At 51.2% G+C, this 25,595-nt stretch overlaps 1 protein-coding gene across 2 annotated transcripts in view; it reads left to right on the top strand.

The window, feature by feature from the left end:
- CDH22 (cadherin 22) overlaps positions 1-19,435 on the top strand; it is a 134,615-nt gene extending 115,180 nt beyond the window's left edge. For both annotated transcript variants that reach the window (XM_016938033.3, XM_054674990.2), the window contains 4 exons: positions 6,285-6,406; positions 6,527-6,644; positions 14,990-15,241; positions 18,109-19,435. In XM_016938033.3, the coding sequence (XP_016793522.1) occupies positions 6,285-6,406; positions 6,527-6,644; positions 14,990-15,241; positions 18,109-18,668 (1,052 nt within the window). In that variant the 3' untranslated portion in view covers positions 18,669-19,435. The remainder of the gene's footprint in view (positions 1-6,284; positions 6,407-6,526; positions 6,645-14,989; positions 15,242-18,108) is intronic.
- Positions 19,436-25,595: the final 6,160 nt, after the last annotated feature.

Here is a 25,595-nt window from a genome sequence, read left to right as displayed (position 1 = left end):
CTAACAGACCCCAAGGGGAACAAAGATTTTGTGATATCCATGGAGTAGGACAGCCCAGAACATTAGGGACCAGCTCAGCCACTGGGGAAGGAAAGTTCCCACATCTCCCCTTTGAATTTCAGGGATGTTATGATTTCAGGGTCCCTGCTTCACCCAGAAGTCCTCCCCCACCCCTTCCTTGGAGGAATAAACGTCCCCCCAATAAGGTCAAAGCTTCCAGTCTCCATGTGGAAACCAAATAGATCACTGAAGTCCCTTCAAGGGACAGAGAAGAGCACCTGAGCCTCCTGCTCCCACTGGGGGGCATGGGGACAGGGCAGGGAGTGCAAGGAGTTCGCTTCTGTCTACCCTGACACCCCCTTCCCTGAAGCACCCCCATCCGCTCGCCCCATGCGCCTCACTGTCCTGCCTGCTTGTCTTGGCGGGCTTGTAATTGGGATGATAAATCTTCCTGCCCAGCTGGCCAGCTCTAATCAGAGCCTGGTGTTTGGATGCAATTTAACTCCCTCGGGGAGGAGGGAGGGGCTGGGGGGATAGTGGAGAAGAGGGTCCAAGCTCTGCTCTATCCCCGCCACTGCAAGTGAGAGGGAAGGCACTTTCTTTGAGCTGACCTCTCTCCTCTCTCTCTCTCCCCCTCCCACTCCACCCCCCACTCTCTTTCCCACTCCCACTCTTGCAGCTTCACTTCTCTCTTTCTCTCCAGGCTTCTGTCTTTCTCTGTGACAGCCAAGGAGAGCCACAGAATCCAACTCCATTTGTTTTACCGATGAGAAAACCTTGGTCAAGAGACAGAGAAAGAGAGAGGCAGGAAGAGTCCCAGCACTAGACTGTTTCTGAAATGGAGGGGACCCAACCCCTGATACAACAGAGTCAGTTCATCCAAGAAGATCTCAGTTTCTCCCCCTGCACCTCCCCAGCATCCCTCCTGGAGCGTGGCCATGGTCAGAAATGCCACAGACAGTGGAATCCATTCATTTGACACATCTTTATTAAGCACCTACTATGTAGTGTGCACACAGTTGCTGGGGATACAGCAGTAAAGAAAATATACAAAAATTCTGCTTACATACTAGGGGAGGAGATAGAGGATGAGAAAGTTAAATAAAAACAGAGGGTGCTGGGTAAATGCTACAAAGAGGAATAAGGCAGGGAAGTGGTATTTGGTAGGATGGCAAAGGGCACATGGAAATAAGGTCTTTAGGGGAGGCCTCTCCTAGAAGAAATCTGGGCCAAAACCTGAAGGAGGTAAAGGAGCAAACTTGGAGCAGAGTGAAAGAGGGAGGGAGGGGTAGCGACGAGGCCAGAGAGGCCACAGCAGGATGATCATGGGGGGCCTTGTGGGCATGGGGGACTTGGGCTTATCCTTGGATTGCCCAGAACTGAGAGCAATCAAGGAAAGCTTCCTGGAGGAAGCAGGGAAATTTGTTCAGGGCCTTGAAGGCAAGATGGATTCTGACAGCTAAAGACAAGAAAGGCAACATCATGTGGTGGTTAACAACTCCCCTTTAAAACCAGACCCAGGTTCGAGTCCCAGCTCCTATGAGACTTTGGGCAAGTTTTCTCACCCCTCTGAGCCCGTTTCCTCATCAGTAAAACAGCAACAACAGCACTCCCTGCCTCCCACCGTGGTTGACAGGACGAAATGGGGCAGCCCAGACCCTGGTCCTTGGCACGTGCTTAATGTGTGTTTGTTGCCATTCTTCCAGGGAGGAGCACATTCATAGGAGTGCCCTAACAGGGGCACCAGGCCAGGCCCCGTCTCCTCTTGCCTTCCCATTGGCCCCCATCCCCATCACCACGCCCACTCAGGTTGGTCCAGATGTCAAATGAGTAACTATAGTAGGGGCTGGGATCCTCCTTGGAAGAGATCCAGAGTCTCATTATCCACATCCTCCCCTCCCACCCCAGGGCCTTTGCACGTGCTGATCCCACTGCCTGAGACAGTCTTTTCTTTCCCATCCCCCTCATACAATTACTTCCCAGTCAGGACTCGGCAGGACTCAGAAGAAATATCATGTTTTTCCAGGAAAAACATCCTGCATCCCACCAGATAAGACCCCCTGCTCCAAGCTCTCACAGCTCCTTAACTTTCTTCCCTCAGCTCTTATCACAGTCTGGAGTAATGTCTGTACCTGCCACTAGAACGAGACCATGCTGTCTTGTTCACTGCTGAGTCCTTGGTACAAAGGAGATGCTTGATCCACAACTGTCAGCAAAAACCACAGGTTTCAGTTCCAGATTGTCCAGTCCAATCCCCTGTCCATTATACAGAAGAAACTCTGAGGCCCAGCGAAGGTGAGAGACCTGCCCCACTGCACAGCAGTTCTCCTGCCCCAAGTTTGGTCTCTACCCTAGGCACCCTGAGCTGCCCAGACTCCTCAGGTCCCTCAGACCCCCGGGGCTTCACCTGCCACCCCCCCGGATTAATGGTGAGGCAGTTCAAGGAGGAAGCACCGGGCCAAAGCACGTTTAATTTTAATTTAGGAATCGGTTAAGGCTGCAGGCCTGCTCAGCCCCGGGCTGTCAATCAGCCTTCCTCAAGGCTGCATCAATTAGTTTAAAAATATTGAATGTAATTTTGCCTGACACAACATATTGCAGCTACTGCAAAATATAATTTATTTTAGAAGAAGAAATAATTAAACTAATTTGCATGTCAGTCAGCTGAACTGAAAAGCCAAGAGGGGAGGGCTGTGGGGGACCCAGTCCTTGGAGGGGGCACCTGCAGCCGGCCATTGGGTGAGATCCACTGGGCCTGGGTCTAAGCCGTAGCCGCCACTGAATGGACAAATGACCAGGCAGCAGGAGGGCCCCTGACATTGTATCAGGACCAAGCGCTGAACTTGGAGTCGGGAGGGTTCGGACCCAACCCCAGCTCTGCTGCTGACTCCGCTAGGGCTGTGGGGAAACTCCTGCCCCTCCGTGGGCCTCAGTTTCCTCATCCAGAAAGTGGGTTTAACAAGGTCTTCTTCAAGGGTTATTTCAAGGATGACATGAGGTCATAATAAGAGAGAGTGTTATGAATTGGAAAATCCTGCACAGAGATCAAGATTAATCAACAGATGGATTCCTTGTTTTATCCCAGAAACATTTAAGGTGGCAAAATACGATTATTTTCCATTCTTATAAATGATATTAATTGTGATAGGAAGGGTTTGGAGGAAGCCAATCAGGCTGGATTCCCCCCGCCTCCCAGTCACCCTAGCATAGTGGTTTGCAAACCTTGCTACGGGCTGATCCTCTGGAGCTGTTTAAAAAAAAAAAAAAAAAAATCACTGACCAAGCTTTGGGCATCGGTGTTTTTAAAGGCTCTCCAGGTGATTGTGATGTACAGCTGTGCTGGAGACCCACTGCCACAAGGGCAATGGCAGTGGCAATGGGTACTGACCTGGGGCCAGCCAATGAGCTCTGGGATTCCAGGCCAGCCCTAAATTCAGGAATTCCTAGAATAAGATCTGCAGATGGCAATTTAGGGGTCACTCAGCTGCCCCACCTCTTAGGTCTGAGACTCTCACTCATGCCAAGGACATTAGGGCTTTCTCACAAGGTGACCTGTGACATTTTAAAAGAAGAGGTAAGAGAGGCCGAGCATAGCCCAAAGCAAAGGTGCTATAATGGGGGTCTCACCCGCAGTGAGCATCCAGGAGCGGATCACTCACTCAGCAGTCCATCCTGCTCTACCTTCGACATGGCCCATAGGACTCTGTCTCTCCCTCCAGCCCACACACCCCCACCACCCTCCACTGCAGGGGAAAGTGCCCTGTAAGGGCACTCAGGCCCTGGCCGCCCCCTCTACTCTCCCTCTGCCTCTGCTGGGAAAGAGGCGCCTGTTCCTGGCTGTGGGCCTCACCCCCCTCTTCCCAAAAGCACCGACCGTCTGTCTGTTGAAATTCTCCGGCAACGCACTCTTAAAAATAACGGTTCACCCGGCATTCCCAGTCACGACTCCCATCTCTCGCCCTGGAAAAGCCCCCTCTAATCACTGGAGTGGCAGATCTGGTGAGCTTAGAAGATAATGTGCCCCTGGCTAAGGGGAACTCCAGAGAGAAGCTGGGGTCTGAATTAATTAAGAACTCAGCCCCCTCCTTTTCCTGACCGCCGCCCGCCCCCCCAGGAGGTGGCTGCACCTGCCTTCCTATCTCTGTTTCTCTCTTTATCAACACGTGAGCAGCTGCCGTCAGCACACAGTGGATCCTGAGTTTACAGCAGGAGGCAGCCAACCAGTCCCACTCCCCGTGAAACTCATGGGGAGCCTGGATGCCTGGAAGCTTTCAGGCTGCCCCTCAGAGAGCTCCCTGCCAGCCCAGCCAGAGAGCCCCATCTTCCAAGTCACTGCTTGGAAGTGAGGTGTGGTTTCCTCCTCCAGGAGATGTTCCTGAGGTCACTGGCAGGTGGAACATGTCAGTAATGAACATGTCAGTAATGAACATGTAGCCAAGATAGCAGAGGATGGGGCACCAGTGAGCACTCAGAGGTCTGGGCTGGTGAGGGGTTAGAAAGCACCAACATTCAGGGCACTGCTTAGAGAGGACAGGCTGGGATGAAGTATTCCACATCCTAGAATTATTTAATGTTATTGCTAATAGGACCCTTCGAGAATGTCTGGTTATTTACAAATGGTTATATAGCACTTGCTACGTGTTGTACACACAGTTTCAAATGCCCTGCAGATATTAACTCAATCTGTCTCTTCACCGACCTATTAACCCATTTATGCCTGAGGTTGCAATTTTTTGAATTTTTGCAATCAGACCTTGGCGAAGTCCTTGAGCAGTAGGATATAAATAACTCTCACATGCTTAGCGTTCCAATAATGGAACGCTAGGCATAATTGGGTCAATATTAGACCGATTTCGCAGGTGAGAAAATTGAGGCACAGGGAGGTCAAATGACCTGGCTTGGATTATACAGACATAAAACAGCAGAGCTGGAATCAGAACTACCCAGCACTGCTCATAATCACTATGCTCTGTTCATTTTCCAGGTGTGGAAACTGACATCAGAGAAGGCAGGGTCTTACCCAAGACCAAACACTGGGTCAGGGACACAGCCACGCCTGGAATTCAAGCCTCCTGCAGTCTCAATTTTTCCAGGCTTCATTCATTCATTCAGCAAATATTAATATATTAGAATTTACCTGTACCATATCCCACAATGCTGGTAGCCCAGAGATAAATAAGACAGGGACCATGATCTTGAAGACGTCCCAACTTGGAGAGGTGGGGACATCATGGTTTTGCTGGCGAAGATCTACCTCCTTGGACTTGTCTGGCCCTTTTAGGATCAGGTCTTGAGAAAGCAGAAGTCTTGGAGTTTAGTTGCCCCAACCCATGTCTAGAAAGCATCCCACGTTTTAGTTTCTCCTTTGCAATATGGGGATAGAAATTGTACCAAACCACAGGATTTCTGCAAGGATACTTAAAATAATGAATGTAGATGCTCCACGTGCATGCTGTGTGCTCTGTGGTGAGGGGGTGGGGATGGCAGTGGTGATGACAGTGTTGTTGGGGGCCAGGGATGTGATGGTAATATTGGTGATTATGATGGGGGTAATAGTAGTAATAGGTGGGCTGGTGATTGTGGTTGTTGTGACTATGGAAGAGATGGTGGTGGTATTGGTGATATTGGTGATGGTGATGGGGTTGGTGGTGGTGGTGGTGAGGGTAGTGATGGTGATGGCTTTAGTATTATTTATGGTAGAGATGATGGGTGTAGTACTAGAGGATGTGGTTCTGGTGGTGGTGGTGCTAATTCTAATGGTGATGGTAGTGATGGTGATGACCTGATGGTGATGGTGGTGATGGCAGTGGTGATGGTAACAGTGTAAGGATCGTGATGGTGGTACTCATAGTTATGTTGATAGACGCACTGATGATAATGCAAATAGTGGTATTGGTAATGGCTTAATGATGACAGTGGTAATAGTAATAGTGGTAGTGATGGCAAAGGTGGCCATGGTGGAGATGGGATGGTGATGGTGGTGTTGATGCTGACAGTGGTGATGGTGTTGGTGATGGCAGTGGGTGCTACTGGTGATTGTGGTGGCAAGCGTTGTAGTGATAATGCCAATGGTGCCAAGGTTGATGGTAATGGTGGTGGTGATTACAGCGATGATTACTTAACTTATGCCCAAATGTTCCCAGTTCTGGTCCTTGTACCAGCTTGGTTAACCCACAAATTTCTCAGCATGACCCCACTGCCTACTATTGTCCTCATAGTAGAGAGGAGGCTATCTAGATCTCACACTTGATGCCTCTCCCCTTGCTCCTGTGCTCTCATTACAGACAATCATGCCCAGCTATCCCGGGCATCCCTAAGGATCCGAATCCTGGATGTGAACGACAATCCCCCAGAACTGGCCACACCCTACGAGGCAGCTGTATGCGAGGATGCCAAGCCAGGCCAGGTACCCCTGAGGGGGTGGGGACTGGGCGTTGCTTCCAGGACTGGCCAGCAGCACCCTCTACCTCGACCCAGAGTGGTCTCAGCCTCACCACTAGCCCTCTATCCCCTCCTCACCCTTCAGCTCATCCAGACCATCAGCGTGGTGGACAGAGACGAGCCCCAAGGCGGGCACCGCTTCTATTTCCGCCTGGTGCCTGAAGCTCCCAGCAACCCTCATTTCTCTCTGCTTGACATCCAAGGTGAGCCTCCAAACCCTAGGATGCAAGAAGGGAGGGGCACAGTCTCCCTGCCCTGTTCCCATATTATAGACAGAGGGACGGAGGCGCCCACAGGGCCTATGTTGGATCTAAGATCACATGGAAAGTCTGGGCCAAGCTGGAGCTGTTACCCAGCCCACTGGCCAAACACAAGCAGGGTGTGGGTTGGTGGAGTGGAGGAGGGCGTCCCAAGGATAAGAAATGGCAGATGGGAAGATATAGACAGGGAATAAATGAGGAATGATTGTGCCAGAGTCCAGGGTGGAAAGAGCCCCCGTTCTGAGTGGAGACTGAAGTAAGCCACGTGCACACACTCCCCACCCTGCAGGTTTCTGGCTTTTTATTTGATTTTTTTTTTTTTTTTTTTTTTTTGAGACAGGGTCTCGCTCTGTCGGCCAGGCTGGAGTGCAGTGGCTCGTTGCAACCTCCACCTCCCAGACACAAGCAATCCTCCTACCTCAGCCTCCCAAGTAGCTCGGAGCATAGATGTGTGCCACCATGCCCAGCTACTTTTCGTATTTTTTGCAGAGACGGGATTTTTGCCGTATTGCCCAGACTAGTCTTGAACTCCCAAGCTCAAGCTATCGGCCTGCCTCGGCCTCCCAAAGTGCTGGGATTACAGGCGTGAGCCACTGTGCCCAGCCCACTCTGCAGTTTAAAAACTGCTTTATTCCACTCACATTCCTTTTTTGGTTTTTGGAATTGTTCTTGAAACAAGGTCTTGCTCTGTCACCCAGGCAGCAGTGCAGTGGTGCAATCATAGCTCACTACAGCCTTGATCTCCTAGGCTCAAGCAGTCCTGCGTCAGCCTCCTGAGTAGCTGGCACTACAGATGCACACCATCACATCTGGCTAATTGTTTTATTTTTTGTAGAAATGGGGTCTTGCTGTGTTGCCCAGGCTGGTATCGAGCTCCTGGGCTCAAACAATCCTCCTGCCTCAGCCTCCCAAAGAGCTGAGATTATAGGCATGAGACACCACGCCAGGCCCACTCACATTTCTTTCTGCAACCTCACAGCCATCCTGTGAGGTAGTTTTCTGACTCCTCTCCCCATTTTACAGGTGATGAAACTGAGACTCTAAGAGAGAAACAGCCCTGCCCAGGGTCATATAGGGAGTCGGTGGTGTGGGTAGGATTCAACCCACCCCCATCCCAAGTCCAGTGTGCTTCCTGCCTCAGCACACCACCTGGAAAGCAAACTGCCCTGCCCTGCCTGAGTCCACTGTGAGATTCCTCCCCTCTGGCTCTCACAAGTTTCTCATGATGTTGATGTTTGAACCTTTAAGGAATAGACTGAGGGAAGGGGGCAGTCACCAGACTGGAAATAAGGGACCAGGCTCAGCGAAGGGTGCTCTATACCACCGTGGCAAGCTCCTGTTCCTCTCTGGTTTTTTTGTGTTTGTTGTTGTTTTTGTTTGTGTGTGTGTGTGTGTGTGTGTGTATGCGTGTGGGGTTTTTTGTTGTTTGTTTGTTTGTTTGAGACAGCATCTCATTCTGTTGCCCAGGCTGGAGTGCAGTGGTGCGATCTCAGCTCACTGCAACCTCTGCCTCCCAGGGTCAAGAGATTCTCCTGCCTCAGCCTTCAGAGTAGCTGGGGTTACAGGCACACACTACCACGCCAGGCTAATTTTTGTATTTTTAGTAGAGACGAGGTTTCGCCATGTTGGCCAGGCTGGTCTCGAACTCCTGACCTCAGGTGATCTGCCCGCCTCGGCCTACCAAAGTGCTGGGGCGCCTGATCCTCTCTAAGCCTCAGTTTCATCATCTAAAATGGGAGTAACACCTACTGCCTCGGGTGGCTAGGTAGCCCCAGTAAGATAAGGGCCACCAAGATATAGTATTAATACCTAGAACTGTCAATTCCTACATCCAGCAATTATTTAGTGAGTGTTTATTGAGACACAAAGCCTCTGTGTCGGGGTCTGCTCCGGGTCCTGGAAATGCAACAGCAAACACAACAAAACCTAGTTTATATTCTAGTGAGGTTGGACAGAAATGACACAAATAAAAAAGTATGTTGGGGATGATAAGTGGCTGGGGTGGAGGAATAATGCAATCTCCACAAGGGTCTGGACTTGACTTTGTTCAACCCTAGGTGCCTGGAGCAGTGCTTGGCATATCGTAGGTGTTTGATAAAATGTGTTCAATGAAACAGTGAAAAGTAAAGCAGGGCACAGTGGCTCAGCCCTGTAATCTCAACACTTTGGGAGGCTGAAGTGGGCGGATTACTTGAGGTCAGAAGTTCGAGACCAGCCTGGCCAACATAGTGAAACTCAGTCTCTACTAAAAATACAAAAATTAGTCCAGCATGGTGGCGCATGCCTGTAATCCCACCTACTCCAGAGGCTGAGGCAGGAGAATTGCTTGAACCCAGGAGGCGGAGGTTGCAGTGAGGTGAGATCTCACCATTGCCCTCCAGCCTGGGCAACAAGAGCGAAACTCCATCTAAAAAAAAAAAAGAGAGAGAGAGAAAGCAGGGTAAGAGGAGAAGCTATCTTCTTAAATAGGGTGGCCTGGGAAGGACTCTCCAAGGGTATCCATAGTGAGAAGGGACCTAAAGGATATGAGAGAAAACGACCACCCCAGTGGAAGAAATAGCAAGTGCAAAGGCCCTGTGGTGAGCAGGACTGGGGTGGATTAGCAATGGAGGAGACCTGTGTGATTAGAGTGAGTAAGAGACAGGACTGGGAGGAGATGTGGTCAGCGAGGGGGCCAGATCATGTGGGTTCCTTCTGGCCTTGGAACAGGTCTGGGATCCTTCTCAAGGCCTTTACACACTCACACCCAATGCGGAGGCCTTAGTGGCCTCTGAAGCCAGACCCATCTGTACCCCTGGGAGTCCTGTTAAAAATATGTAAGGCTCATGCTTATAACTCCAGCACAAGGCAGGAGGATCCCTTGAGGCAAGGAGTTTGAGAATAGCCTGGACAACACAGTGAAAACCCATCTCTTTAAAAATAATAATAATAATTAGCTGGGCATGGTGGTGCACACCTGTAGTCCCAGCTACTCAGGAGGCTGAGGCAGGAGAATCACTTGAGCCTAGGAGTTTGAGGCTCCATTGAGCCATGATCGCACCACTGTACTCCAGCCTGGGAGACAGAGTGAGACCTTGTCTCAGTCAATCAATAATTTAAAATAAATAATGAAAAATAATAAACAGATTTAACAACCAGTGCAGCTCAGATGGCCAATCAGAAAGGACGCTGACCAAAACCTGGAGCAGGACCCTGGAAACTTTACTACACCAGGCATTAACTCCTTCGTGGCTTGATTGTGTCAAAGTTGGGAGGCTGCCTGGGGAAAAGGCTGAGGCAGCAGGGAGAGATTTGGGGGGCTTAGTGTCAACAGCTATTTAAGCCTTTTTTGGAAGTATTTCAATATTTTAACAACCAGTACGGCCCTGCCTATTCATTAGTCCAATAGTATCCTGAGCAGGTCACAGGAAACACAGCTAGCCTTGGCTCAACTCTGCCAAGTTCACCAGGCTTTCCAACCCAAGGGGCCCAAGATTCTGCCTCAATTGCTTTTGTTTAGCTGGGGGGGAGGGCAGGGGCACCAGAGCTGCCATCCAGAGTGCCACCTGGTGTAAGCTCCGGGGACAGGGTGGCAGCAGCACGCTGAGGTCACAGCAGCCGTGGAAGGCCTCCTCCTCCAGTCCCTCAGCCCCTTCCCACTACTTGCCAAGCCCCCTCCTCCTCACTGTATAAATATCCTAGGTGACAAACGGCTACCCCAACCCATCTGTTTCTTTGTACAAATGTGTAGCCAGTTTGGAAACGTGATTTATAAATATTGCCTTTGCAGCCAGGGATTGACACTGATGTATGTCAGGCCAGATGGATGGATGCAGCGCTGGGCACAGATCCCACCTAGAAGGGTGGGGTAGGGGACTGGGGTGGCCAGAGGCTTCCCCAACTGAAGCCAGCTGCTGCCCAGGAGGGCAGCTTGATGCATTCAGGGTTGATGCCTGGGGATTCCCCTTCATGGGGTGGAGGAGTGGTGGGGACCAGAGTTCCCAGAACATATGGTCCCATGGCCCAAGACAGCAACCCTGAGAGACAAACATCCCTCTTCTTGCTTGGCAATCTGAAGCTGAGCCGGAGCCAGCCGCTCATTTCTCAAATCTGCCTACTTCTCTGTGCCTCCACTACTACTATTATCTCACACCTAAAACACACGAGAGCTTCCTGGCTGTTCTTCCACATCGACTCCTGCATTTTAGATGATAAGCTGCCTCAACTAGAACACAGGCCCAGCAAGGACAGGGACCGCATCCATTCTGTCCATTGCAGTATCCCCAGGGGCTAGAATAGTCCTGACAGAGAGATGATGCTCAATTCCTACTTGCTGTTGAATGAATGGGTTTGTCACTAGGTCACTTCTTTGCTTAAAGCCCACCAATCAATGGCCTCCTGTTGCTTTTAAGAAAATTATCCAAATTCTGTCCAGTAGTGGTGGCTCATGCCTGTAATCATGGCACTTTGGGAGGCTGAGGCAGGCACATCAGTTGAGGCCAGGAGTTTGAGACCAGCCTGGCCAACATCATGAAACCCCGTCTCTACTAAAAAGTACAAAAATTAGCCAGGCATGGTGGCAGACGCCTGTAATCCCAGCTCCTTAGGAGGCTGAGGCAGGAGAATTGCTTGAACCCAGGAGGCGGAGGTTGTAGTGAGCCAAGATTGCACCACTGCACTCCAATTTGGGTGACAGAGCAAGATTCTGTGAAAGGAAGAAAGGAAGAAAGAAAGGAAAGAGAAAGAGAGAGAGAGAAAAGAAAGAAAGAAAGAAAGAAAGAAAGAAAGAAAGAAAGAAAGAAAGAAGGAAGGAAGGAAGGAAAGAAAAAAAGAAAGAAAAGAAAGAGGGAAAGGAAAGGAAAAAGAAAAGAGAGAAAGGAGGGAGGGAGGAAGAAGGAAGGAAGGGAGGGAGGGAGGGAAGGAAGGAAGGGAAGGAAGGGAAGGAAGGGAAAATGACCCAAATTCCTTACCACAGCCTCCCAGACTTTCCACCTGCCTCCTCCTCCAGCCTCGTCTTGACTCATTGTAGCTATTACCCTCATTCCTCCAGCCACAAAGGACTGAGTGTCCTCTGAGTGTCCCGGGTCCCTGAGTGTGTTATGCTTCTTCCAACCTCAGGACCTTTGCATACGCTGTCCCCTCTCCCTAAACTCACTGTTCGGGCTCAGGAATCATATCACTTCTTCCAAGAAGCTCTCCCCGACCTCCTAGACTGGCTCAGGTGCTCTGTTATGTGCTCTTCCTATATTCTTCCTTCACAGCACTCACCATGGTTTGTAATTGTAGACTAAATTATGGGTTTATTTGATTAGCATTGTTTCTCACATGAAAATATGAGCTCTGATCCAGGACCAGCAGCGAGCTGGCGTAGCTCTCTATTGTTTTCTCATGGCGACTAGCATGGTGCCTAGCACATAGTAGTTAATAAAGATTTGTTGGATGGAGGCCAGTCATGGTGGCTTATGCCTGTAATGCCACCACTTTGGGAGGCTGAGGCAGGAGGAGCCCCAGGAGTTCGAGACCAGCCTAGACAATACAATGAGACCTCATCTGCACACACACACACACACACACACACACACACAAAACAAACTTTAAAAATTAAAAAAAATTAGCTGAGCATGGTGGTGCACACCTGTAGTCCTAGGTACTCAGGAAGCTAAGGTGGGAGGATTGCTTGAGCCTGGGAGACCGAGGTCACAGTGAGCTGAGGTCACACCACTGCACTCCAGCCTGGGTGACAGAGTGAGACCTTGTCTCAAGAAAAAAAAAGATTTGTTGGATGGTTGGAAGGAAGGAAGAATGCTTTCACTGGAAAAATTCAGATAAGTCACTTGTCTCTGAGCCACAATTTCCATATATACAAAATGGGAATAATGCCACAACTCTTAACAGGTTATGAGGATTAAACATTACTATGTATTTAAAATATGCAGAGAGTCCTTGATGCATAAAAAAAATCCATTCAGTACAAATGGATCCCATGCCATTCCCTCTTTCTCCCATCTTGCCCTCCAGCCCCCTTTCTTCCCCTGCAGAAGGCAGATTTTTCCCAGCTGGGGTTGACGCATCCTTTGGCGGGAGAGCTAGAGTTCAAGCCTGAATGTAGCCAGTTTGAACTGTCGAACTTGACTCAACCTTGCCAAGTTCACAAGGCTTTCCAACCCAAGGGGCCTGAGATTCTGCCTTAATTGCTTCTGTTTGGCTGAGGTGGCCACCAGAGCTGCCATCCAGTGTGACCACCCCATGTAAGCTCCGGGGACAGGGTGGCAGCAGTGACCTGAGGGGCTGACCCAAGACCACCAGTTCTCCCAAAAGCTGTGGTTCATTCAAGGATTGCTCTTCAAGACTGGCTCCATGCCAGCCCTGGCCGGCCATGCAGTGGAGAAACAGGCACACACTAACTTAACACAACGTGACAAGTGCTGTAACAGAACTGTGCATGGCACCTGCGTAGTCAGAGCAGGGAGGGGGGAGCCATAAATCCTTCCTTCCCAGGGAAGCGGAGAAAGGAGGCCACAAGAAAGGAGGTGACATTTAGCTGGAGCATGACGGATGAGGAATTTGCCCAGGCAAGAAGGTGAAGAGGGTGTTCCAGATAGCAGGAACTTTATGAGGAAAGGCAGGGCGGCCTAGACAGGGAGCCGGCAGCGGGTGCAGCACAGGGAAGATGGGGGCGGGGTCTGAAAAAATATTAATCAGCATTATTGAGCATTTCTATGGGCTGGGAACTTTTCTAAGGGTTATGTGTGAATTACACCATTTAATCCTCACACCTGCATGATACCCTTTCTGAGTTTACAGATGGGTAAACTGAAGCTTAGAGAAGCTCAGTGGGTTTCCCCAGCTAGTAAATGATAGACTTGCATTATTTTTCAACATTTTAATGGAAATTCTCAAATGTGTGTAAAAGGAGATAGGCTAATGGAATGAACCCTCATGTTCCCGGCACCTCGTGGGCAGCCTCCAACTCACGGCCAGTCGTGCGGCATCTGGACCTGCAGTCCACTTCTGAGATGTGCCAAAGGCCACAAGTCAGACCTTCGTAGGGCTCCTTTTCCTGCATAGCATCCATGATGAGAAAGGCCAGATCTGGGACACTGAATTGGGGGCGTCTGGGGAAGGAGCTGGGTTAACTGGGGCCACGAAGCAGGGTAAGGAACCCAGGCTGCCAACAGATCTCCCAGATCTGGCTCTCAGATTAGAAACAGCAGACTGAAGACCGTGGGGAGAAGGAGGACTGAAGGCCCCCAGCAGGAAGGCAGGGCCCCCTTTGGCAGAGTTGGCTGTGAAGGGAGGGGCAGCAGCCTTCGGAGCTCTGGGCACTTTGTACCCCTGCATGTGCAGAACTGAGAGAGGCCATCAAAATGACAGAGGGTCAGGCAGCCTGACTCCTACAGAACAGGTGTGAAGGAGGCAGAAAGGGCGGAGAAGGGGGTGCCACCTGTCACCTCAGCCTGTGCTCCAAGGCCAGCCACCATCCCCCTGCGTCCTGCCTGGCTTCCCTGGTGACAGGCTGAACCAGTGCCATGAGTTCCATTTGTGTTTGTTCACTGTCCTCTCTGGCCGCCTATGTGAAAAGGAAAGATGTGGAGAAGAAGGCCTCGATGCTCCAGGGCCCCTCATCAGGCCCCTCACCACGCCCCAAGCCCTCTAGGCTCAGCCTCTTAGGCAGAGACTCCTTGTCAGGCTCCAGGACTCTCAACTGGCCTTGGGGTATGAAAGACAGAAAGATCCCACAGCCAAAGGCAGATGCCAGCCAGAGTTCCCAGTCCCTTCTGATGACCCAGGACTTGTCAGGGCCCAACAAACCACAACCCAAGGACCCTATAGGACTTCCCAGAATACGCTGGGAAGCTGGGGTGGAATCTAGAGCAAAAACAAGCTGTTGAGACAAATGGCAAAAAAAAAAAAAAAAAAGACATCACCAGGGACGGGACCTTGGCCTAGCTGGGGACAGAATCTGGGAATAGCTGGGGACATTGGCACAGCTGAGGACAAAATCTTAGAATAGCTGAAAACAGAATCTTGGGATGGTTTGAGGACAGAATCGTGGGCTACATGGGGACAGGATTTTGGGCAGCTGAGGGTAGACTTTGGGGGACAGAATCTTTGGGCAGCAGGGGGCAGAATTTGGAGGCATCTGGTAATAGAATTTTGGGAGATCAGAGAAGAGACCCATGAGTCCATTGGGAGGCTGTAGTTTGGGGCATAGGGAGGCAAATCTCACGATGCAATCAGGAGGTGGCTAGGACAAGGATGCTGACCCCCGGCCCCAAGTCACACCGCTCCCCCTTCTTCCGGAACAGACAACACCGCTGCGGTGCACACGCAGCACGTGGGCTTCAACCGGCAGGAGCAGGACGTGTTCTTCCTGCCCATCCTGGTGGTAGACAGTGGGCCACCCACGCTGAGCAGCACGGGCACGCTCACCATCCGCATCTGTGGCTGCGACAGCTCCGGCGCCATCCAGTCCTGCAACACCACGGCCTTTGTCATGGCCGCCTCCCTCAGCCCCGGCGCCCTCATCGCCCTCTTGGTCTGCGTTCTCATCCTGGTCGGTGAGTCCATCGAGAGCCACCCAGCCCTGCCTGATTGGCCCCATCCTGGAGTCCTGGGTTTCCTTCCTAACCAGCCCCCATGGGGCCTCAGCTTCCCTCTCCACATGAGGATGGGCTGGCCAAACCATCTCCAAGCTCTAACAAGCAGCCCCCATGAGGAGTCTTCTAAGTGCAGAACGGCCCCGCCACCAACTCCAGGGATGAGCTCACTGTGGCCCACCCCCTACACGTGTAGCCCAAACCTCACCCTAGCATATTTTTAAAAAATTTTCTCATGTGAATGGTCCTTTTTTAGTCTCTATGTAGGACTTTTAGTAAAAAGGGCTCTTGTGAACCTCACAAGCACATGGCCAGGCATATCATCCCATTTTTCAGATGAAAGCACTGGGGGTCAGAGAGGTTAGGTGGCTGGTGTAAGGGTACTGGATAATCTTTGGATTTGATATTAGGTCTTCTCACCCTGTGTCCTCTGCTCCTCTAACTACACCACCTGCTATGAATCTAAACTGAGAGCAAAATCTCAAGTCATTGGTGGTGGGGGAGGGGGGCAAAATCTACACTGGTACCAGGCCACTAGCAGCCATTTGCACCCCAAAGTCTCCCCAATGAAGAGGTCAAGTTTCAGAAGCTAACCTGGATTTGAGTGGCCATATGCCACCTGTCACAGCTGTAACCACCCAAGTAAAGAAGGGCACTGAGGCCAAAGCTAGAGGAGCTCAAGGGAGGTCCAAGTGCAGATTCCAGCCTTGCTCTGCTCCCTGGGAGATGTCAGCTGCCTCCCCCCACCCTCACTGGCTAGCACTGGCACGGCCTCTGTCCACCCTCTGAGGACCTGCCTGTGGCCAGGCTGTACCTCCTCAGGTCCCAGCAGAGGCCCTGGGCAGGCTCCTCATAGTTGGGAGGCCCCCCTTCTCCCCCCACCCCAGCCCATGGCTCAGAAACCCTTTTTCCAGAGGGTGCACTTTACAGCGGTTTCATTTTCCGAGGCAGTGCAAACAAATTTCTGCCTAATTGCCCACAAACGAAGAAAGTGCACATCAGTGCTCTAAAGGTGACGGGTGGAATCGCTGATCAGGCCTGGCACATCTGTCGCCCGCCACCCGCAAACCTCACCATCTGCTCCCGCGGGCATCCCCCTCCAGAGCTCCCAGCCTCGGCTCCAGAAGCCATCCATCCATCTTTCCCACTTCTCTCCTGACACCTTCCTTCCCTGTGCCCTCCCTCCGGGCCTGTCCCCAGCTCTCGTGCTCTTCCCTGTCACAAGCCACCTTGTTAGGTGGTGAGCAGGTGCCCTGCCCCATGGCCCTCACAGCCAGCTCTGGCCACTGGAGCTGTTTGGAGGAGCAAGAAGAGTCCAGTGCCCAGCACAGTACCTCGTACATGTCTGTCCATCTGTCTGTCCATCCACCCATCATCATTTACCTATACATCCATCCAGTGAGTTCCTCCCATGTACTAGACACTGAGATTTAGCACTCAACAAAAGAGACTTAGAAGCCCTGAGTAATTGAAAAGTCGGGGTTCCTAACACTGAGGTGGGGGAGACTCGGGGTGGGGAAGGGGGAAAGATTAGTATTTCACCTTTGAACCTGTTAAGTTTGAGATTCGCTTGGTCAACAAGAGGGCATGTTGAGTAGGAAATTGAATGTACAATCTAGATTTCAGGGGAGAGGTCCAGGCTGGAGGCTTAGATATGGGAATTGTCAGTTTCTAAATGGAACTTTTAAAGCTGTTGAGACCAAAGGAGAGCTCCAAGAGAGGGAGCATGGATACAGAACCGAGGTCTGAATCCTAGGACATCTGAGTTAAGAGAGGCGAGGAGAAACCTGCTTAGAAGATTGAGAATGAGTGATCAGTGAGGTGGGAGGAGGAGGAGAATGTGGAGTCCTGGAAATCAAGTGAAGAAAGCCAAGAGGGGACAAGCATTCATTCACTTACCCAAGTCTCCATCCAACTCTTCCTTTAGTCATTCATTCATTCAACAAGCATGCTTCAAGTGCTCACTGCATGCCAGGCACCAAGATAGAGGAACATTTCCCAGGTCCTAGCTTAGGCTGTGTGTTTTGGGGTGGAGACAGACCTGGTAACACAGCAGGGTCTGGTCTATGACAGAGCTGTGGCTTTCAAACTTGAGCTGCCTCTTCAGGTCTGCAGGTCTTGTTAAAACACAGATCCCCCTCCACTGCCACAAGATCCGTGCCAGGATCCAAGGGTCTGCATTTCTAACAAGCTCCCAGGAGGATGCTGCTGTTGCCCAGGGGCCGCACTTTGAGAACCAGTATGATAGAGGAAGGAGCCCCGTCCTGGGGAATCTTGCAGGGGAAGGCATGGAACCTGGCCTGCAGCTCTCAGGGAAGGGTTCCTGCAGGCCTTGACCTGAGAACCAAAGGATTGAGTAGGAGCTCAAGACTTCTGGTGTGGCAGAGGAGGGTGAGGGTGAAAGAGAGGTCAGGGTGAAGGACATCTTTCACTCCTCCAGCTCCTTCTGTTTCTCAGCTGCCTGCTACACACCCCCAGCACCTAGAGTCCTCAGAGAGTGTATCTCTTCATAGGGCTGAGAAGGGAGACCTCAGGCCTCAACACCCAGGAAAACCTTTAACACTGCTCTCCCATTGGCCACCTCCACCCCAGAGTAATCTAGCCTCGATTTGCATACCTCCCGAGATGGGTGGCTCACTACCTCTCCAGACACTCAGCTCAGTTCTGATTGCAAGAATGGCTTTTTGAACAGAAATCCAGGAAATCTGTGGGAATGTTGAAGCTGGGCCCACTCTGCTGGTGGGAGGCGGGAGGAGATGGGGTAGAGGGTCCTTCTAATGCCCTGGGCGGGGCTTGGCCCTCAGTTGCCCCCTCTGTCCCCCTCGCAGTGCTGGTGCTGCTGATCCTCACCCTCAGGCGCCACCACAAGAGCCACCTGAGCTCGGACGAGGATGAGGACATGCGGGACAACGTCATCAAATACAACGACGAAGGCGGCGGCGAGCAGGACACCGAAGCCTACGACATGTCGGCGCTGCGGAGCCTCTACGACTTCGGCGAGCTCAAGGGCGGCGACGGGGGCGGCAGCGCGGGCGGGGGCTCGGGCGGGGGCGCGGGCAGCCCCCCGCAGGCCCACCTGCCCTCCGAGCGCCACTCGCTGCCGCAGGGGCCGCCGAGCCCCGAGCCAGACTTCTCAGTGTTCAGGGACTTCATCAGCCGCAAGGTGGCACTGGCGGACGGGGACCTGTCGGTGCCGCCCTACGACGCCTTCCAGACCTACGCCTTCGAGGGCGCGGACTCGCCGGCCGCCTCGCTCAGCTCGCTGCACAGCGGCTCGTCGGGCTCCGAGCAGGACTTCGCCTATCTCAGCAGCTGGGGTCCGCGCTTCCGGCCCCTGGCCGCGCTCTACGCCGGCCACCGCGGGGACGACGAGGCCCAGGCCTCCTAGCCCCGCGCCCTGCCGTCGGGGCGCAGCTGCTCACCCGCCCAGCACACGCCGGGGCCCCAGGACAACGCGTTTCCCCCGCGGACCCCCTTTCCTGCCCTCCCCCAACCCTCCCTTGGCGGCTGGACGGAGGGGGGACTTGCTAGGAGCGGACTCTTCCACTCCTCCTCCTCTAGGGGTGCAGCTTTGGAGCCCAGAGGTGCGGGATTCTGACCAACGGCATTAAAACTGAGGCGAGACCGGGCACGGTGTGGCTCTGGGGTTAGAATGGGAGATGGGGGTGGCGTTGCAGAGTCGGGAAGGGGCGGGTCACTCAATCCTGGCCTGGGGGAGAATGCTGGAGGGAGCACGCCGCTGAGATGCCCCCACCCCAGGTTTCCCCCATCAGAGTTAAGAGGAAAGAAGGCTGTTCATTTACTAAGCACCTACTGTGTGCTGGGACACTGTACAGAGACCAGCTCAGTCGTCAGAGAAACCATGAGGTGGTGTCCTGCACGGAATAGAAGGGGAAAGGACCCCAGAGAAGTGGCTGTGACCCGTCCAAGGGCACCTGGCCAGTGAATGGCAGAGCCTCTGGCACTGACCAGCTGCCTGGCCTCGGGCAAGTCACTTCACTTCTCTGGTCCTCAGTTTCCTCATCTGTCAAATGGGGTTAATAACAGAACCTACCTCGAAGAGTTGTGAGGCTAAAAAGGGTTCATATGTGTCAAGTGGTTAGGACAGTGCCTGGCACATAGTAGGTGTTCAATAAATGCTAGGCTTTGTTACTATTCTTATCTTTGTGGTTCTTAGAAGCCCAGTGTGTCTGCCTCCAAGGTCTGAGCTCTCTCCCTTGCTCCAGATGCCCTTCCCCTTTTCCCTACATCTCCCAGGGGAGGGGAAAAGGTTGCAGTTGTCGGCTCCTGATCCTGCCCTGCATGGGGGATAAGGACACTCCCGGCAACTGCAGAGCCTTCAGGAGTCTCAGACCACACTGAAATACCAGCGGAGCCAAGCAAGAACAAGCTGGGTGACCCCAGGACTTGAGTGGATGCAAGGATTGGCAGGAGACAGAGGGGTCAGAAACCACTGGGCAAGATGGGGGGACCTTATCTGTCTGGCTTTGGAACCCATCAGTCTTCCCACTCATGGATCCCAAATTAAGAACCCCTGGACTAAGTCACCTGAAGAGTTTCCAGCTCTAAAACCATATGATTATAAGATACAGGTTATTTGTCCTCCCACCTCCCCCCACGCCCAAGTGATTCATTCATTCCACATTGATCCAACATGAATTCCAGCTCCTGCTAGCTGGGCATCCTTCATCAAGGTCCTCCACTGCTGAAGCCTCAGTTGCCTTATCTGTAAAATGGGGATAATGATAGTCTCTTCCTTAAAGGATTATTAAAAGTCTTAAAGGAGATAGTGGATGTTAAGCTCTGAACTCAGTGCCTTCCTGACATGTGGAAAGTTCCCAATAAATGCTTATTAGCCTTATTTTTCTTACCCTCCCAGGGAGCTCTCATTCATTCCCTCCACATTTGCCAAGGTCCACTGTGATAGATCCAGAGATGGCTAGTATGTCCCAGTGCCTTACCTGCATTATTTTTTCTCATTTAGGTACTGTCAGCCCCAGTTCACAGATGAGGAAACTGAGGCTAAGAGAGTAGTAAACTGCCAAGGGTTACATAGATGATAGGTAATTCCTCCCTTCCAGTAGCTCAAGACGTAAGTTGGAGGAAGGAAGTGGATCAGGGAGCTGAAGCAGCCAAAAATAATGTGTTTGGTAAGAATTGTAGCAGAATTAACAGAATAAGATCCTGGAAGCACTAAAGAAAGACTGAGTAATCCTGGAGGGCTTCCCAGAGGAAGTAACTTCAACTCGGTCTCGAAGAATGAGTATGGGATGTGAGGTGGCCATGCGAGCAAGAGTATTCCAAGCAGAGAGAAGAGCATCTGCAAAGGCTGGGGGTGGGGAGAAGGTAAGAAGTGTATGGCAGCTTCAGGAAGGGTTTTTGGCCCTGGGGGCTGGATCGCAGGGTGGAGGAGTGGTGGGAGGTGAGGCAGGGAAGGCTGGTTGGAGGTAGTTGTGAAAAGAACTTGAAGGCCAGGTTAAGGAGCTTGATAACTTGCTCAACTTGAACATGCCTTCTAAAGTCCATTGAGAGTGGCCAGTGGCAGGGATGTGGGGTTAGCATGGTAAGCCCAAGTGGGGGAATATTTGGGAACCCCCAAATCATCGTATGTGGGACCTTTAACCCATGGTTCCTATAGCTCATGCTACAAATGGGCATGGTAACTTGGGGACCCCTGGGGAGATGTGCAGCCACCTCTCTCAGCCTCGTGTGCCCAGCTCTCACATACAGAAGCCCAATAGCATTTCTGAGGTTGGTTGCCAGCTCCATTGTAGAAAGGGGAAACTGAAACTCAGGGGAATAAAGTGGCTGGTTCAAGGTCTCCCAGCTAGTATGGGACAGAGCAGAGGCGGCACAGGTTCCCCCGACTCCAAGCCTGTCCCTTCCACATGCACTGGTTGCCTTAGCAGATACTGACCCTGCCAAGAAGGAGGTCACAGGCAGATTATATGTCCAGAGGGACACACGGACATGAAGTCATAGGTCCCTTGAACATCCTGTCTAAACCTCACACATGGAGAATGACTTACCCAAGGTCACACAGAGTCAAAGATCTTGCCAGAAATAAAGAACATTATTTATCCAGATTCGCCTTCTGAGCCTTTGGCTCTACGATTTACCCACCATATGATTTCTTTCTTTTTTCTTCTTTCTTTACTTATTTTTCTTTCTTTCTCTCTCTCTCTTTCTTTTTCTTTCTCCTTCCTTCCTTTCTTTCCTTCTTTCTTTCTCTTTCTTTCTCTCTCTTTCTCTCCCTCCCTCTCTATCTTCTTTCTTTCCTTCCTTCCTTCTTTCTTTCTTTCCTTTTCTTTCTTTCTTTCTTTTTCTTTCTTTCTTTCTCTCCAGGGTCTTGCTCTGTCGCCCAGCTGGAGTGCAATGGCACAATCATGGCTCACTGCAGCCTCAATATACCAGGCTCAACCGATCCTCTCACCTCAGCCCCCCAGGTAGTTGGGACTGCAGACATGCACCATCACACCTAGCTAACTTTTTGTAGAGATGGCGTCTTGCTATGCTGCCGAGGCTGGTCTCAAACTCCTGGACTCAAGTGATCCTCCCGCTTTGGCCTCCCAAAGTGCTGGGATTACAAGCATGAGGCACCACGCCCGGCCATTGTGTGACTTCAGACAAGTTATTTACCCTCTGTGTGCCTCTGTTTTCTTATCCATAAAGTGCATATGCTCAGACCACCTACTTCATAGGGTTGCAATAAGGATAAAACGCAATAGCAACAGCTGACACTTACTGAGCATTTTACATAAATTAACGCATTTTATCCCACAACAATGCAATGAGGCAGCCCTCGTTTTACAGGTGAGAAAACTGAGGCACAAGGAGGTTAAGTAACTTGTGCAAGATCAAATGACGAATAACTGGAAATGCTGAGATTTAAACCCGGGTGCTCTGACCCCCAGAACCTACCCCGTCAGCAGTACACACAGTGTCCAGCACACAGGAAGCCCCAAACATATGCTTGGGTGTATCCAAAAGTCCCTGTCTGTGCTCTGAGAGAGCTCGTTCCTCTACCCGCCACTGCATTCCACAGCCTGTAGAAGTCCTCAAGCACCCCGTGATTTCTGCTAGTTCCAGAGTGGGGTGTGGAGGAAAAGGTAACGTTCCCTCGATCCCCTTTGCTTCCAGCTCCTGCATCCACTCTTGCTGTCTCCACTGGGTGCTGAGCCATCCCAGAGTGAAATCCAGTGAGTCCTGCACTTTCACTGGGTTGCACAAGGTGTCTACTCATGCCAAGCATTTGTGAGTTTTTCTGATGACTTGGGGTCATAGAGCAGGGTTTTATGGGATGCACAGCCTCTGGTCATCTGTCTCATTGATTCCCACCAGGTTCCCCAAGAGTTCCACATCCTCTCTGTGTTAGGCAGAAAATACAACCATGCCAGCTCCCAGCTCCAAATGAGCAAACCCAGCTCTATCAAGGAGCTTAGAAAATAAACAGCCTTCCATTTACTACGCCTGACCTTCTTACAAGGCATCTAGGAAGATGAAAAGAAAAATATTCCCCTTTTGTTGTCATCATCGTCACCATCACCATCATTATCATGGGATAAAAGAGTATTCAGGGTCTTGAGCAAGAATTGAGGTGCAATTGGCCAAGGATTTCAGAACCAGGGATATTAATGACAACGACGACGATAGTAGTGATGACGGTGACAGCACACTTATATAGCATTGCAGCATGCCAGGCCCTGTTCTCAGCACCGTACATAATTAATACTAAGATAGGTAAATCTCATGGAGAATGGACGCTGTGTTTACTGTGTTTAGTGCTTTTACATAATTTGCCTTGTTTAATTTTAAGCAGGTGCTTTCATTAGGCCTGTTTTATGAGGATGAGGTGAGGAACCCAGGGCTCACAGATGAACCATGCTTTGCCCAAGGCCATGAAGCCTTTAAAGGCCTGAAATGATTTCACACTCCCACACGCCACGGCTCTGCACAGGGCCTAGATGACTCTGATTCTGAGTGAAGTTTCTGGGAGAACAGAGAAGCATGTTGGTAAGAAGGGGAGGCACTTCAGGGGATGGCAGAGCTGGGAGCAGGATGGACAGAGGGGCCTAGCTGGCTGGCCACTGTCCAAGCCTGGGTCTGTGTCTCTGGTGTGTGTGTGTGTCCTCATGTGGCTGTGGACAAGCACCAGGGAGGTGGGAAGCCAGCATTGAGCAGCACAGGTCAAGAACTAAACTCCCACCTCCTGATTCAGGCAGCTCAGAGAGCTGGCTGCTGTCATACAGGGTGTCTAAGCGCCTGCATCCATCAGCCAGCCGTCATCACAGCCCACCCCCAGGTCACAAATCAGCAGCTCCACTCACCTCCTGCCAGCAAGCACTCCCAGGCCAGCTCTGTCACTGGTCGCTGAGCTTTTGGAAAATGCAACCCTGTCAGCCCTCACTCTGAGGCAAGACGGCTCATGTTCCAGCATGTGCATGAGCATGCCAGCACATGATGCATGCACAGGTTGTACCCACAGACATGTTCGCACCTGTGGGCACAATGCAGACATGTTCACAGCGATACACACAGAGCATATCCCTGCAGGTCTGCAAATGTGGACACATGCCAGCATGCTATGCGTGCACGGGAGGCAAGCTCTCATGTGTGCACTCATGTTTGTATTCAGAGCATGCACATGCCTGCCATAGATAAGTTCTTTTACATGCATGTACATGTGTGTCCACTGGTACTCTTCAATAAGCAAACATATTTTCCCATTCAGGCATATATTCGTACCCATTCACTAACATATGTGTGTCCCCAGAAACTCCCACTCAAATACATAGCACATATGTGTGCATACCCTCAAATGTACTTCTGTGCATGAACATACAACCCCATGCTCTCATTCTCAGTCATATGCCCATTTGTATGCACGCACAGGAAAGCAAATGTAACCTCAGGAACAGTCCATTACAAACTCCAAATTCAAACGCATGGTCCCATAGATGCATTTGTACATGTGAGGACATAGGTCTGTGTGTATGAACATAATATACACGATCAAGTACAAGCACCTAAACAAACAGCCATCCTCCAACAAATGCTCAGATCTGCACCAAGCACTCACACACATGCAATGGTATATGTGCATCTGCCTGTCTCCATGTAGGTTCCTCAACTTCCAGACAACGTGTCCTCAGGCATTAACCACCTCTGTCCACGTGCACCTTTAGGCAGGCCCAGCACAGTTCACTCATACCCATGCCCCATGTGCCTAACTCAACCCCACAGACAAGCACGCACATAGACACGTGCCTCCAAAGCCCATCTCCCACACGTGTGTGGAGTCAGATCCCTATCATGTGGATGCACACACACCCTCTCTGGGGCACAGCCTGCCCAACCCCAGATCGTCAGGTGTGCTGGGGACAGCAAGAATGATGCCCACACGCAGAAATCGCCAGTCAAGCAGAATTGCATCTGCTGCAAACTTCTCATCTGCTGTGCAAATGATGATTAAATGTTATTGTGCAAGAGAAAACAGCAAGGAGGGATTCATTAGCTTTATTGTCAGGAAGGACTCCATGGGCTCCAGCTCCCAACTCCAAGGCTGGCTTAACCCCTTGTGTGCTGGGGGGTGCCATGCCCAGACGTGGGATTGTGGAAAATGAAGGCCCCAGGGACAGAGATCCCAGTGCTGGGCCCACATGAGCCAACCTGGGTGCAGAGAGCACTGTACAGGGAGTCATAATGTGAGGGAGCCACTCCAACCTTGCCTCTCATTTGCGCGTGTCCCTGGACCCATCATTTCATTCATTCAGCAAATAATCACTCGTCCCTGCCATGTCCCCAGGAATCTAGAGCCACAGGGGCCATGTTCCCTCTGGGTGCATGGGCCTTCTCAGATAGAGAAGGACAGTCTCCCAGGAAAAGAGCTTAAGCAAAGGTTTGGGGGGCTTGGAGACAGCGGAAGCAGTGCAGGGCTTGTTCAGGGAACAAGGACCTAGACAGGTCAGTTGGGGGACAGATTGCAAAGGGCCCAGCAAAGCCTTCCAGAGAGCTCGGGTCTTTTTCTGACAACAGTGGGGAACCATGAAAAGTATGTGGATAGGCTGGACAGATAAATTGCAGGGTGCCCAGTTAAATGCAAATTTCAGATAAATAAAAAATAATTTTTCTAGTATTAGTATTCTAAGTATTGCACAGGACATACTTATGCAAAATTACTTATATATTACTTATCTGGAATTTACATTTAACTGGGAATTTTGTATTTTTATTTGCTAAATCTGGCAACCCTATGTATAGATTTGCATTTTAGAAAGATTATCCTGGCTACTTGCCCAAGCTGGATTAGAGGATG

Source organism: Pan troglodytes, chromosome 21 (genome assembly GCF_028858775.2).
Source record: "Pan troglodytes isolate AG18354 chromosome 21, NHGRI_mPanTro3-v2.0_pri, whole genome shotgun sequence".
Classification (NCBI taxonomy): domain Eukaryota; kingdom Metazoa; phylum Chordata; class Mammalia; order Primates; family Hominidae; genus Pan; species Pan troglodytes.
This window is presented reverse-complemented; position numbering and strand designations above follow the sequence as displayed.